This window comes from Erithacus rubecula (genome assembly GCF_903797595.1).
Source record: "Erithacus rubecula genome assembly, chromosome: 18".
In the NCBI taxonomy this organism is placed as follows: Eukaryota; Metazoa; Chordata; class Aves; order Passeriformes; family Muscicapidae; genus Erithacus; species Erithacus rubecula.
Genome location: NC_136670.1, coordinates 7,603,256 through 7,614,951, shown reverse-complemented (window position 1 = coordinate 7,614,951; position 11,696 = coordinate 7,603,256). Strand labels below are relative to the sequence as shown.

Sequence of the window (11,696 nt, the reverse complement as noted above, 5' to 3'; positions counted from 1 at the left end):
TTGCACTTCATGTTCTACCACGCAGGGTGGGGGCTTTGCTGTGATGGTGGGTGCTGGTGATGAGCACTGGGGTCCCAGGGAGTGGCGGGTGCTGGTGCTGAGAGGTGGGTCCCGTGTGATGATGGGTACTGGCAGTGGCGCCCGGCCGGCGGCTGCGAGCAGGGAGAGGAAGCAGCCCAAGGCAGCCCCAGCCCTGGCCGGCCAGCGAGGAGGGGCAGGAAGCTGGAATAAATCCCAGGAAGGGCTGCCTGGCTCCAGCTGGTCTGGGCTGCAGCGGATGGAAGCTGGGAACGGGAAGGGAGAAGGCGGGAGGGGAATGCGCAGGGGCTTTCTCAGGCCTCGGCCCCGCTCCAGCTGTGCCGGCAGCCCCGGCACATCTGCAGCCCTGGCTCAGCACTGTCATGCGGACATGGGGGGGTGGAAGCTCTGCGTAGCCTCAGGGGTGACCTGCGGATGGCACCGGGAGAGGGGATCTGGATGGAGCCCAACCCCAGCCAGGGCAGGAGCAGCCCAAGTTTGGGGGTCCTGGTCACTGATGGAGGCCCAGCTTGACCTGCAGTGTCCGTGCTGCGTTCCAGCCCTGCATGCCGGAGTGCGGGGCCGGGTGCTGCCGGTTCTGGGGTGCCGGCTGTACCCCGTCCCCCCCATCACAGCAGCACAGGCAGCCCCACGGTCCCTCGGCGGCCTGGCGTGGTCGTGCCCTGTGTGGTCCCTGTGGGGCGGGGGCGGCCGGGGGCTTTGATGTGCTCGGCTGCCGGGCAACCCCTGCTCAGCGCAAAGCAGCCGCCCCCCGGCTGCCCCCCCGGCCGGGCTGAGCCCCGCCAGCACCATATGGCCGAGGCTGCTGTTACCGCGCCGCGCGCCCCGTTCCCAGAATTGAGATGGAAATGAAGCTCTGTGTTCTGCCGGACAACACTGCTGCGCCGGCCGGCACGCCGAGCCAGGCCGGGACCCCGCGGCCAGCTGTGGCCAAGGCAGTGTCCCCGTGCCACACTGGCAGCCCTGACCCTAGCACCCCATCCCGAGCACCCCAACATGCAGAGGGATGGGCTGAGGGTGTCCTGCTCTTGGGGGCATCGCATGTGCTGAGACAACTGGAGTGGCTGTGCCAGGGCGGCTGTGCCACGTATACCACGACACCCAACATGGCCACGAAATCCGTCCACGTCCCCACGTCTCTCGGGGTGGCCGGTGGCAGGGGCGCGGGTCCGGCTCGTCCTGGCATTGTTGGCGGCGCAGCTGGCGGTGGCGGCGGCCGGCCGGCGGCCCTGAAAGACATTCCTGTGCACAATGTCCCCGGCCTCCCGCCGCGGCCCGGCCACTGCCGCCAGATGGGGGCTAATTAGCAGCTTTGAGAGCCGCGGTGGGAACCGGGCAGCACCGGGCCCTCCGCCGAGCCCTGAATGGAGGGGGCGACCCCAGCGCCGTGCCCACCCTGGGAACCGCCACCGCACCGGGCTGGGGGACACAGGGAGGAGGGACAGAGGGAGGGACAGGGGGATCCAGCTCCCCCCAAGCCAGGCTGGCAGGGTTGGAATTCATCTGTGCTCTCCAGGATTGCTGCCCTCCCCAGAAAAGGAAGAAGAGGGGGAGGCTTTCAGCTCCCTGAATGCCAGACCACATGCAGCAGGGTCACAGCCATAGAGGGCAGGGAGAGCTGCCCTGGCACTTGGGTACACGTTGGTACGCAAGGCAGAGTGTATGTGTGCATGGGCATGCATGTATGTACACGTGTGTGTGTACCTGTATGTGTGTCCACCCTTGTGTGCCTCTGTTGTGTACGTGTACTTGTGGCTGTGCTTGGGCTCCACAGGTTTGTGTATGCGTGCGAATCCTCCTATGCACATATTCGGATACATCTATGTGTGCAAGCACGTGTGTGTCCGTGCCTTTGTGTGTGCACACCCACCCTGCGTGTCTGTGTCTGCACACCCGGGAGTGTCTGAGGCTGCAGCTTTCCCTGTCTCCCATTCTTCCCACACCGTTTTGTTCGGGGTGTGCCGGGGTCTAGCTCGGAGCCCTCCCCGGGCACTGCCTGCCCTTCCCACAGGTGCGGGGTAATTAGCACTAACGCTAATTACAGCCCGGACCAGAAACCCTTCGGGGTAAGAACCGGCTGCTTCGCACAGTGGCGGGACCTCTTTCCCCGCGGCAGGACCGTGCTGGCAGCCCGCGCCCCCCACGCACCCAGCGCTCCATCCCTCTATCCCTCTGCTCGTCCCTCTCGTGGACCCGAACCTGGCGACCCCCGCCCCGGCAGCTGCCACCGAGCATCTCTGCGGAGGTTTGAGCCTTGGAGGAGGGGGAAAACGGGGAACTCCGAACTTAGGGCCTGTGGGGATGCCCGGTGCCCCCCTGTCCCCGTGAGGGCACAAATGTTCCCCGGGGGGCTCGGTGCCTCCTGTAATGTCCCGGTGCCCCCGTATCCACGTGAGGATGCCAGTGTCTCCGCGGGAGTGCCGGTGTCCCCGTGGGGGTCGCGATGTCTCCGTGGGGGTCCCGGTGCCCCCCGCAGGGGCTGCAGGTGTGTGTCCCCCGCCCCGCCCCCGTCGCCATGGGCACCGCCCGCCCGGCGCCGCGCTGACAGCGCGCGGGGTTTTATGAATGGGTGACGTCACGACCCTGGCGTCTCGCGGTCTGAGCCGCCGCGGAGTCGGGAGGGGCGCGGGGAGTGCGGGGGGGCCCGGGGGGCCTGGAGGGGGCGAGGGGCGAGCGGGACTGCGGGGAGCCCGACACCGGGAGCTCGCGGGGCAAGCAGGGTGGGCGCCCCGCATCCCTGTACCCTGCGCACCGCTGGTGTCCCTACACCGCAGCCCGAGCCCATCACGGCTCTCTCCCCGCCATTGCCCCTTTAAGACTCTGCCCTTCGGGGCGCATGAATGGAGTGGGCGGGGCTGTGTCCCTTCTTTCTGCGCTGCCATTGACCAAGCGTTCCCCGCGGCCCCGCCCACCCCTCGGCGGTGCTCTATAAGTAGCGCGGCGGGGCGCGGGCTCCTTGTCCGCCCGCCGCGTCCCGGTTGTGCCTGTGTTGCTCGCTGTCCCTCGCCATGAAGGTCGCCGCTGTCGCTTCTTCGCCGCTGCCCGCGGGCGCCGGCGGCCCGTTGAAGGCGGTGCGGCCCGGGGAGGCCGCCCGCTGCGGGCCGGGCCCGGGAGTGTCCCCGGTGGCGGCGGAGCAGGCGGCCGCCGCGCTGCTGTACGATATGAAGGGCTGCTACTCGCGGCTACGGGCGCTGGTGCCGACGCTGCCGCGGCACCGGCGGGTCTCCAAGGTGGAGCTGCTGCAGCACGTTATCGACTACATCTGGGACCTGCAGCTGGAGCTGCAGTGCGGCCCTCCCCGCCCCGCCGCTGCTGGGGACTCCCCCGAGGTGAGTGCGGACCCCACGGCTCCGGCTCAGACCCGCGCTCCTGACGGGCAGCCCCGACGTTCCTTGGAATATCCTTCCCCCGATCTGCACCGCGCCCTCTCCTTCCCGGGATGTCCCTTCCTCCTGCCCCCTTTCCATCCCCGTCCACTCCGGCACGCTCCTGGCAGCTGTTGACCGGCCGCTTCGTGTCCCTTTCCCACAGGCTCCGTGCATTCCCGCTGCCGATCGGATCCTCTGCCGCTGAGACCGCTCTGGACCCTCCACGGACATCATCCCCGGGATCCTGGTCCCACCACGAACGTCGTCCTGGGACCCCGTCCCTGAGCACCGCGGCTCATTCGCATCCCTGGCTCTCCCCGCAGCCTGGGCAGGGGGTGCTGTGGGCTGGATCCTTCCTTCTCAGATTGCTGAGAGCATTCCCCGTATTGTATATTACAATGATGCTGGAGAATATTGTTCTACAATAGCTGGAGTTTTGTTATTAAACAAGCCCTGATGACCACACGTGCGTTTTCTTCCTGTCCCTCACACCCCCTTCCCTGAGTTTTGGACGTGTTTAGCCCTGGGGATATGTGCCCTATGAAACGGGGCAACTTGTGCAGACCACTGTGGGCTGGATGGGTGTGCTGGGGGATACACGGTCTTGGGACCCTGTGGTAGCACTGGGAAAGGGGTTTCTCACAGGCTGGTCCAAATTCTCTGTGTCCCAGTATTTTGTCCCAACATTGCCCCCACAGAGAACTTCTCCAGCGGTTCCCGTGGGATTGCACTCGCTCTCTCACTCCCTGGACTCAGACATGTGGTGTTAGGGGTCAGACATAGGAGGAAAGATTGTTTGCACCCTGTCTTCTGTGGGTGGGATAATGCAGCAGTGTAGCAGTTCAAATTGCAGCTGCTAGACTAGCATATTGCAGCCACACACCAGCACTGGGCTGCATCTCCCCCTGATCAGGCACCTTGATGGGATGATGAAACAGAGGGGACAGTGCTATCAGCCAGGTGTGGGGTTCTGTGCCCAGATGGGAGTGTGGTTTCACCATCTCTCTCTGGACAGTGGTGTGTTCGCAGCCTGGAATTCCCCTCACTCCCCTTCCCAGCTGGGCCACCTGCACCCAGCAGCCTTCCTGAGGCTCCCACAATTGTTGCTGTGTCAGGACTGGGGGATTAGAGGGATGATGATGCAAGGATTGATCCCTTTACAGGGGAAAGCAGACACAAGTCCTGGGGTGCTTCTCTCTGTGGCCCCGCCCCTGTGGTTCCTGCTCTTCCTGGTGCAACCCCTGCCTGTGGGGACAGCCAACCTTTTGGGACAAGGAAATTGCATCAGGGGTTGTGCAACCCCCAGGGCTGGGGGTGCCCCGGGCAGCTGCCCTGACCTGAGTTTCCCTGTGACTCACGAACACTCCAAGGACCTCACAGCCTCCTGTTCCAGATCTGTTCAGACCTTCCTATGGGCCTGGCAGAGGAAAACTGGAGTGCCTGGCGGGGTTCTTGTTGCTCTGGTGGGACTCTTTAGGTGCCCCTCCTCCCCACGCTCCTGCAGCCAAGGGATTTGGGGCTGGAATGCATTGAGCAGCCCTGGGCACAGGTGTGTGCATGTGTGGGGCTCTGCACCCCCTTTGTGTGTGTTTGGTGTTCACAGGCACGGTCACAGCTGCGAGTGTGCCCCGGTGTGTCCATCCCTGTGCGTGCCACTCGTGCTTTCCCAGCCCAGCAGATCCCCTGGCAGGGCCTGTGTAGGGGACAGGTGACTTGGGGTACCAGGACACCGCCACCCCAGTCCTGGCTGACACAGCAGCAGGGGACACGTGGCGGGGTGGGGGCTCTGGGTCTTTGTGGATGAACTTGTCCATCATTGGGTGGGTTCCGTCCCTCAACCCCAGGTCCTCTTTATCGTCCCCACTGGTGTCTCCTCCACCGCCCGCCTCCCTCCCAGTCCCGGAGCACGGACGGGACGGTGGGTCCCTCTCCCGGTGCCCGCTCGCACTGCACGGCCAGGGCCGGCCTCTTGGACTAGCCCGGACAGGGAGAAGCGGGAGCGGGGCTCTGCTCGGGCCGGGGGAGGCGCTGGGGCTCTTCCCGGTGCTGTCCTTACCTGCTCCTTGCCGCCTGGTGTGGAAGCTCCCGCTGGAGCGGTGGGGAGAGAGGAGTGTGTGTCCATGTGTGTCCCCACGTCTCTGCCTGAGCCCTGTCCAAGCCCTGTGAGCCCCACGACCGAGCCCTCTCGATGCAGCCCTGGCCGTCACCCCCTCCCCAGGGGATGCGGGGTGGCCGCCAGCGGGTACCTGGCCCGGGAGAGCTGGGGAAGGCCCTGAGGGAGCCTGGAGCGGGGCTGGCAGGGCTGGGCCGCCCGCACGTGTCGGGATGCCGGATGCGGCAGCACCAGGATGCACCGGAGAGCCTCAGGGAGCGCCCAGCCCCCGGGCACCTGCGCCCCAACCGGTCCCTCGGTGTTTTCGTGGGACCTGATTCATCCCGGAAGGGATTAGGGACGGGGGAAATGGGTGACGTTGTGGTGTGACCAGGAGCCGAGATGGACACTGGCGTCAGAGCTGGTCCCTGCTGCTCAGTGCCACGTTCAGTCCCAGGGACACAGAGGACACGGACCCATGGCAGGACCTGCGGCCCCCGTGGTGTGGGGCACTGCACCCACCTGGCACGGTGAGTGCTGGTGCAGGGCAGAGGCTCCCTGGGATAGAGGGGCTGTGGTGGGCATTGGACTGGGGGTCGGGGTCAGTGCTGGCCTCTGGGTCACTGCTGGGGGCTCCGGCCACCACTGCAGCCAGGGCTGGTGGCACTGGGTGTCCCTGGCCAGTGGGCAGCTGCTTTCAAGGCCTCCATAAGGTACGTTATGTGGGGCTGTAGTCCCTCTGCTGAGGTTGCCCATGGGCTCTGTACACCCCTGTGATGCTGAGATGAGGCCCTGGCCCTCCTAGAGGTACCTGTGGGTGTGCCAGGCTGGATCCAGGAGGGCAGCTGGACCCCTGTCATCTGTAGCCCGTGGCACTGGAGGGGCACACCCTGGCTGGGGGCCAGTCCCAGGGGTTTGGCAGTGCACAGGTTTGGCTCCTTCCCCACAGCTGGGGTTTTTCTGAAGGGATTGCACAGTTCTGCTCTCGCTCTGTCTGTTCCAACATTTCCATCACTTTCTGTGACAGGAGCTGTGCCCACACCCTGGACACCTTGATCCCCACTGAAATTTAGGTAGCCCTACATGGGGTTCCCAGAGCCCTTCCCAAAGTGGGAACAGTTGCTGCTCCCTGGTTCAAATGTGTCATGCCCTGTTTGCTGTGGTGCAGGCCCCCTGCCCCAGGACCAGCTCGCTGTGTCCCCCACTCCTCCATTGCTCCCAGGCAGGGCACAGCTGAAGCTCTTTGTGATCTTGGCCCAGCTGAGTCTCTGTGTGTCCCCATATGCTGGTCCTGTGCCGCTGTGGGGAGCCCCAGCTGGTGTCTCTGGCTCGTGTGTACCCCCAGAGCAGGGGGCTGGCAGGGGGAGGCGTGGGACCCTGCATTCCCTCGCTCCCACGATGGGAGTGAGTGCGGAACAATGGGGGATCCGGCTTCCCCTTTGAGTCATGTGTTGGGCAAGGCTGGGCTTTCGGTGGCCAGAGCACTGTGGTGTCCCCATGTGTGCTGCTGATGTCACCAGGGGCTCCCTGTCCCTGATATAAGTCCTGACTATGCTGGTGCACAGCAAGGGGGTCTCTCCAGCAGCTCTGTGTCCTTCAGACATGTCCTCTGCTCCAGCTTCCAGGTCCCAGGACCAGCCTCAAGGTGCTGTATGGCTCTGCCTCTTGCTCCTGCTGCCCATCTGTGTCTCTGCCACTGTCACCAACCCCACCAATCCTGGCATCAAGGCCTGGCTGACCCAGAGGACACTGGAGTTCGGTGAGTCTGTGCTCCTGAGTAGGCAGGGGTGGGGGGGTACCAGTGGGGAATGATGCCCAGACTGCTGAGGATAGGGAATGAGGGGAACCAGTGGGCATCCCCAGGAATTATACCAAGTCTTCTGGGAATGGGGGGGTGGAAAGACCATCCTGGATCTGGCTGCTCACTCTCCTGACACTCCAAGTACCCCAGCCCCTTCCTTGATGTCACCCCAAATTCCCACTTTGCCCCAGGCCGGCGCTTTGGGCTGGAGCTGCTCCAGTCAATGCTGCAGAAGGAGCATGAGCTGAACCTGACAGGTTCCTACAACACCCCGCTCCTGGGAACTCTCACCTACACTGTGCCACGGTAAGAGACACCTGTGGGGTCCCTGTCCCCACCCCTGTCTGTGCCACAGCTGCGAGCACAACTTGCCTGTGTTGTGCAGGATTCACATCCACGAGCTGCAGATGAATGAATCCACACTGGACTTTGCTGAGGACGTGGGGGTGAGGCTGAAGGTGCAGCGCGCCCGAATCCAGCTCAGCGCCGACTGGGCAGCCCAGCTGGGCGCCATGTGAGTCCTCATGGGGACAGGGACAGGATTCAGGGTGGCTCAATGTCACCGCTGTCCCTGTGCTCACCCACTCTGTCCCCAGCCAGGACAGTGGCTCCGTGCAGCTCCGCATGCAGGACCTGGCGGTGGCAGCGGTGTTGGGGGTCAGTGAGGATGGCAGTGGCCACCCCACGGTTTGGAGCGCTGGCTGTGACACCCACGGCACTGACCTGCACATGCAGTTTCACCATGGGTACAGGTGATGCCAAGCCCCCTGCTCTGTCCTGTCCCTGGCATGCAAGGACTCCTGGTGCCCCAGCCATGGTGGTGGGCTGGGGGAGGCTGGGTGGGTGCCACAAGGGGATCTGAGCACCCCACTCTGCCCTACAGCTGGCTCTACAACCTGCTGGCACCTCTGCTCCAGAGAACCCTGCGGCAGCAGCTGAACAAGGAGGTGGGTGCTTGGCCCCTGTGCCCTGGGGTGTCGGTGTCCCTGTCCCCACCAGCCCAGTGAGAGGCTTGAAAACCCTCATCCCTGGGCTCACTGACACCCTGCTCTGCTTCCAGCTCTGCCTCGTGCTCCACAGGGGCATTGACAGGCTGGATGCTGCCCTGAAGCAAATGAAAGGTGGGTGAGGGGACCCCAGCACTGGGGACAGGCAGAGTGGTCCTGGGGGACTGTGTGCAGGACTGGTGCCCAACAGGGTCTGCAGGACCCCATTGTGGGGCTAGATCCTGACAGAGCCAGGCTGTGGGAGAGGACTGGTGGTCTGACTCCTCCTGACCACCCTGATGTTCCTGCAGTGTCCACCCAGCTGGACACCTTTGCTGCCATCGACTACTCCCTGCTGGGACCACCAGCCTTCACAGAGGAGTATGGGGACATTGCCCTCAAGGTAATGTCATCCTGGGCATCCCTGCACCACATTTGGGAACAGGGCTGATCCTCACATCCATCCATTCATCTGTGGATCCTCACACCCGTGTGTCTGTGCAGGGAGAGATCTTCAGGGTGGGCTCGTACCAGCAGAGAGCCTCAGCACTGCCTGTAGGACTGCCTGTGGCATTACCCCTGGCACTGCCTGTGGCTTTGCCCATGTCCCTGCCCATGACACCACCCATGGAACACGAGCCCATGCTGCTGTTGGCTGTCACTGAGTTCGTCGCCAACTCAGCTGCCTTCACCTACTTCACAGCTGGGGCTCTGCACAGGAAGATCTCCACGGTAGGGATGGCTGGAGAGCAGAGCTGTCCCCACTGGGGTGCCACTAGGGTGTCCCCATCCCTGCTCAGCCCCTAATCCCTCCCTGCCTTCCAGCTCCCTCAGCGGTTCCCGCTCCAGCTGAGGACCAAGAGCATGGAAGTGTTCTCCCCCCAGGTGAGTGGGATGGGACACAGGGTGAAGAGGACACAGGTAGGACAGAATGTGGGTGGGATGGGACATGGGACACAAGATGGGATTGCAGGAGGAGCAGAAGATGTAATGGGATGCTGGAGAGTGGGACATATGAAATGATGCAGGAGGGATGGGACAGGAGATGGCACATAAGAAGGATGGGATACAGGAGGGAAAGGTTGCCAGTGGGATGGGACATGGGATGACACAGAGGTCAAATGGGATGCACGAGGAACAGGATGGGGAATGGGATGTGTTGCAGGCAGTGTGGGATGCAGACAGAATGGGACATCACAGGATAAGGACATGGGCAGTGCAGGGATGGGCACAGGGGACCTGTGCAGTGGTGGGGACCTGATGGGGGCATGGCCAGCATGGCCCTGTGCCACCCCTGCCCTGTCCCTCCCAGCTGCAGGAGCGTTATCCAGACCAGCCCATGGAGCTGCACCTCTGGGCCCGCCAGCAGCCTCTGCTCTCCTGTCATCCTGACGCCTTGCACGGGACCCTCTTCAGCTCTGCTGAGGCCTTCGTGGTGCTGCCCAATGCCACCCGTGTCTCCGCCTTTCTGCTCAACATTGTGAGTGGAGTGGCTGCTGCTGCTGCCATGGCTCAGGGAGCCCCAAAGGACTTGCCTGGGGCTGGTGTGCCCGTGCTCCTGGCTAGGGCCATGCTGGGTAATACTGGGGGATACTGGGGCCAGCTGGGTGTTGCTGGGTTGCAAGCTCTGCCCTGGTCTTTCCAACATCTCTTCTTGCTGCAGGATGCCAACGTGACAGGGAAACCAACAATCACCAGGAACAGACTTGGGGGCACAGTGAGACTGACAGGGTTAGTGCTCAACCCTGAGCTCCCCTAGGACATACCTGGAGAGCTCCTTCACTCCCCACCTCTGTCCATTTGCCTTCCTGAGTCCCATATTGCCTACTCAGACCCCATCCTGGCCCCAGTTCATGTCTGTGCAGCTGTCCTGGCAGTAGGTCCTCAGTTGGACCAGCTCTGCTGGTCGCACCCTGGAGCTCAGCCTGTCCCTACTCTGGGACGGGACAGTTCCCATCCCTATGCTTGGCTTTGACCCTGATCTTGTCTTCCAGGCTCCATGTAACACAAGTGGCATCTAACGTGGGCCCAGTGGAGGTGAGTGGCTGTGCCAGGAAAGCCAAGGGGAGCCTTGGGTTCCCCATCACCTCAGGAACAGGGTCTGGAGGGAATCTGGGGTGCTGTGGACCCCATGCATGGCAAGTCTGGCAGGGGTCTGAGCCCTGCCTGCAGCATGGACCCCTCTGCCTGCACTGTGCTGAGCTCAGGCCCTGCCTGTCCTACAGGTGAAGCGTCTGGAGACTGTGCTGAAGTTTGGGCTGTGGCTTTTTGGGGTTCCCCAGGCAAACAGTAAGTGCTGTCCCTGTCCTGTCCCCATCCTCCCACAGCTGCACCAGGGCCATCCCCTGCTATGGCTTTGTGTCCCCACAGAGTGGCTCCGGGCTGGCATCCCCCTGCCCCTCCCTCACGGCCTCAGCCTGCTCAGACCCCGGCTCTCGCTGCACCAGGTGGGTGCCACCACTGTCCCCTTATCCCAGGGTCCCCCATGTCCCCTATATCCCCCCCTCTCACTCTGACTCCCTACAGGGCTTCGTGCTCATCGCCACGGACCTGCAGTACGAGCCATGAGTCCACCTGCCTCGTGGGAACCCGCCAGCCCCTAGCCAGCCGTGTCCCCATCGCCACCCCATTGTCACCGTGTCCCCGTGGCTTGCAAAACCGCGGTACCCACAGCCCCATCCTGAGCAGGGATTAAAGCAAGAGTGTAGCTCAGCCCGTTGTGCTGTGGGGTGTCTCGGGGAGCCCCCTCAGCCCCTGTCCCAGGCAGGTCCCATTCCCGACTCCATCGCTGCGTGCTGTGCTGCGAGGGGCTCTGGCTGTGCCCTGGTGGGGTCCGTCCCCTGCGGGGGCTCCGTGCGCCTGGGGACGGGGCTAGTGGCCCTCTGGGGCTGGGGTTCCCCCGGTCCTGGCGGCTGTATTAGCCATGGGGTCCCTGAGCTCCCGCTGGCCGCAGCAGCCGCAGCTCCGCGCAGCTTCTCCCGCTGCCCACGGGATGGTGCTCGTGTCCGCGGGCTCCCGGCGCGTCCCGCCAGCCCATGGAGCCCGGGAAGGACAGGGGAGGGAGGTCTGGGGAAGGCTGAGCTGGGCGAGTCCTGCCGTGAAAGGGATGTGGGGTAGCTCGGTGTTCCCCATGCGTGACATCCCAAAAAAGCCCGAGTGTTTGTGTGGTCTAAGCCCTGCTGGAATGAGCCCTGCACAAAGGGAAGGTCCTCTTTTGAGGGGTAGCTCTGGGAATGCAGGGTCCCAGTGAGGCTATGAGTCCCCTACCCTCCTCCTCCCAACGTGACTATGGGTGCTGAACCCATGTCCCCAAAACCAGCACCCCCACACCCCAGCTTAGAGCCTGCCCTGGGCTCTCTTGTCCCCATTATCCCTTAGTGCCACCCCCACCCTACCACCATCCCTCTGGA

At 63.8% G+C, this 11,696-nt stretch overlaps 2 protein-coding genes across 3 annotated transcripts; both read left to right on the top strand.

Moving 5' to 3' along the window:
- Nucleotides 1-2,840: 2,840 nt before the first annotated feature.
- Nucleotides 2,841-3,870, top strand: ID1 (inhibitor of DNA binding 1). Its single transcript, XM_079321686.1, has 2 exons — nucleotides 2,841-3,368; nucleotides 3,571-3,870. Exons 1-2 carry the CDS (start codon nucleotides 3,048-3,050, stop codon nucleotides 3,610-3,612), a joined length of 363 nt encoding a protein of 120 aa, XP_079177812.1. The 5' UTR covers nucleotides 2,841-3,047; the 3' UTR covers nucleotides 3,613-3,870.
- A 2,548-nt stretch (nucleotides 3,871-6,418) lies between these two features.
- Nucleotides 6,419-10,937, top strand: LOC306809754 (bactericidal permeability-increasing protein-like). 2 transcript variants are annotated; one of them, XM_079321552.1, is made up of 15 exons: nucleotides 6,421-7,258; nucleotides 7,492-7,606; nucleotides 7,686-7,814; nucleotides 7,897-8,052; nucleotides 8,184-8,247; nucleotides 8,361-8,421; nucleotides 8,598-8,689; nucleotides 8,791-9,018; nucleotides 9,112-9,171; nucleotides 9,599-9,766; nucleotides 9,950-10,017; nucleotides 10,281-10,323; nucleotides 10,512-10,575; nucleotides 10,657-10,733; nucleotides 10,813-10,937. In XM_079321552.1, the coding sequence occupies exons 1-15, from the start codon at nucleotides 7,051-7,053 to the stop codon at nucleotides 10,852-10,854; spliced, it is 1,575 nt and encodes a 524-aa protein (XP_079177678.1). In that variant the 5' UTR covers nucleotides 6,421-7,050; the 3' UTR covers nucleotides 10,855-10,937. The 2 variants fall into 2 exon arrangements, with proteins under 2 accessions (XP_079177677.1, XP_079177678.1); XM_079321551.1 differs by having other exon boundaries at nucleotides 6,419-7,258; nucleotides 10,512-10,733.
- Nucleotides 10,938-11,696: the final 759 nt, after the last annotated feature.

Excerpts from the sequence above, each read along its gene's own strand:
- ID1 (XM_079321686.1), top strand. The coding sequence starts at position 3,048 with ATGAAGGTCGCCGCTGTCGCTTCTTCGCCGCTGCCCGCGGGCGCCGGC. Across the intron at positions 3,369-3,570 it reads CTGCTGGGGACTCCCCCGAG|GCTCCGTGCATTCCCGCTGC; the intron begins GTGAGTGCGGAC and ends CCTTTCCCACAG.
- LOC306809754 (XM_079321551.1), top strand. The coding sequence starts at position 7,051 with ATGCTGGTGCACAGCAAGGGGGTCTCTCCAGCAGCTCTGTGTCCTTCA. Across the intron at positions 8,690-8,790 it reads ATGGGGACATTGCCCTCAAG|GGAGAGATCTTCAGGGTGGG; the intron begins GTAATGTCATCC and ends GTGTCTGTGCAG. Across the intron at positions 9,767-9,949 it reads CCGCCTTTCTGCTCAACATT|GATGCCAACGTGACAGGGAA; the intron begins GTGAGTGGAGTG and ends TTCTTGCTGCAG.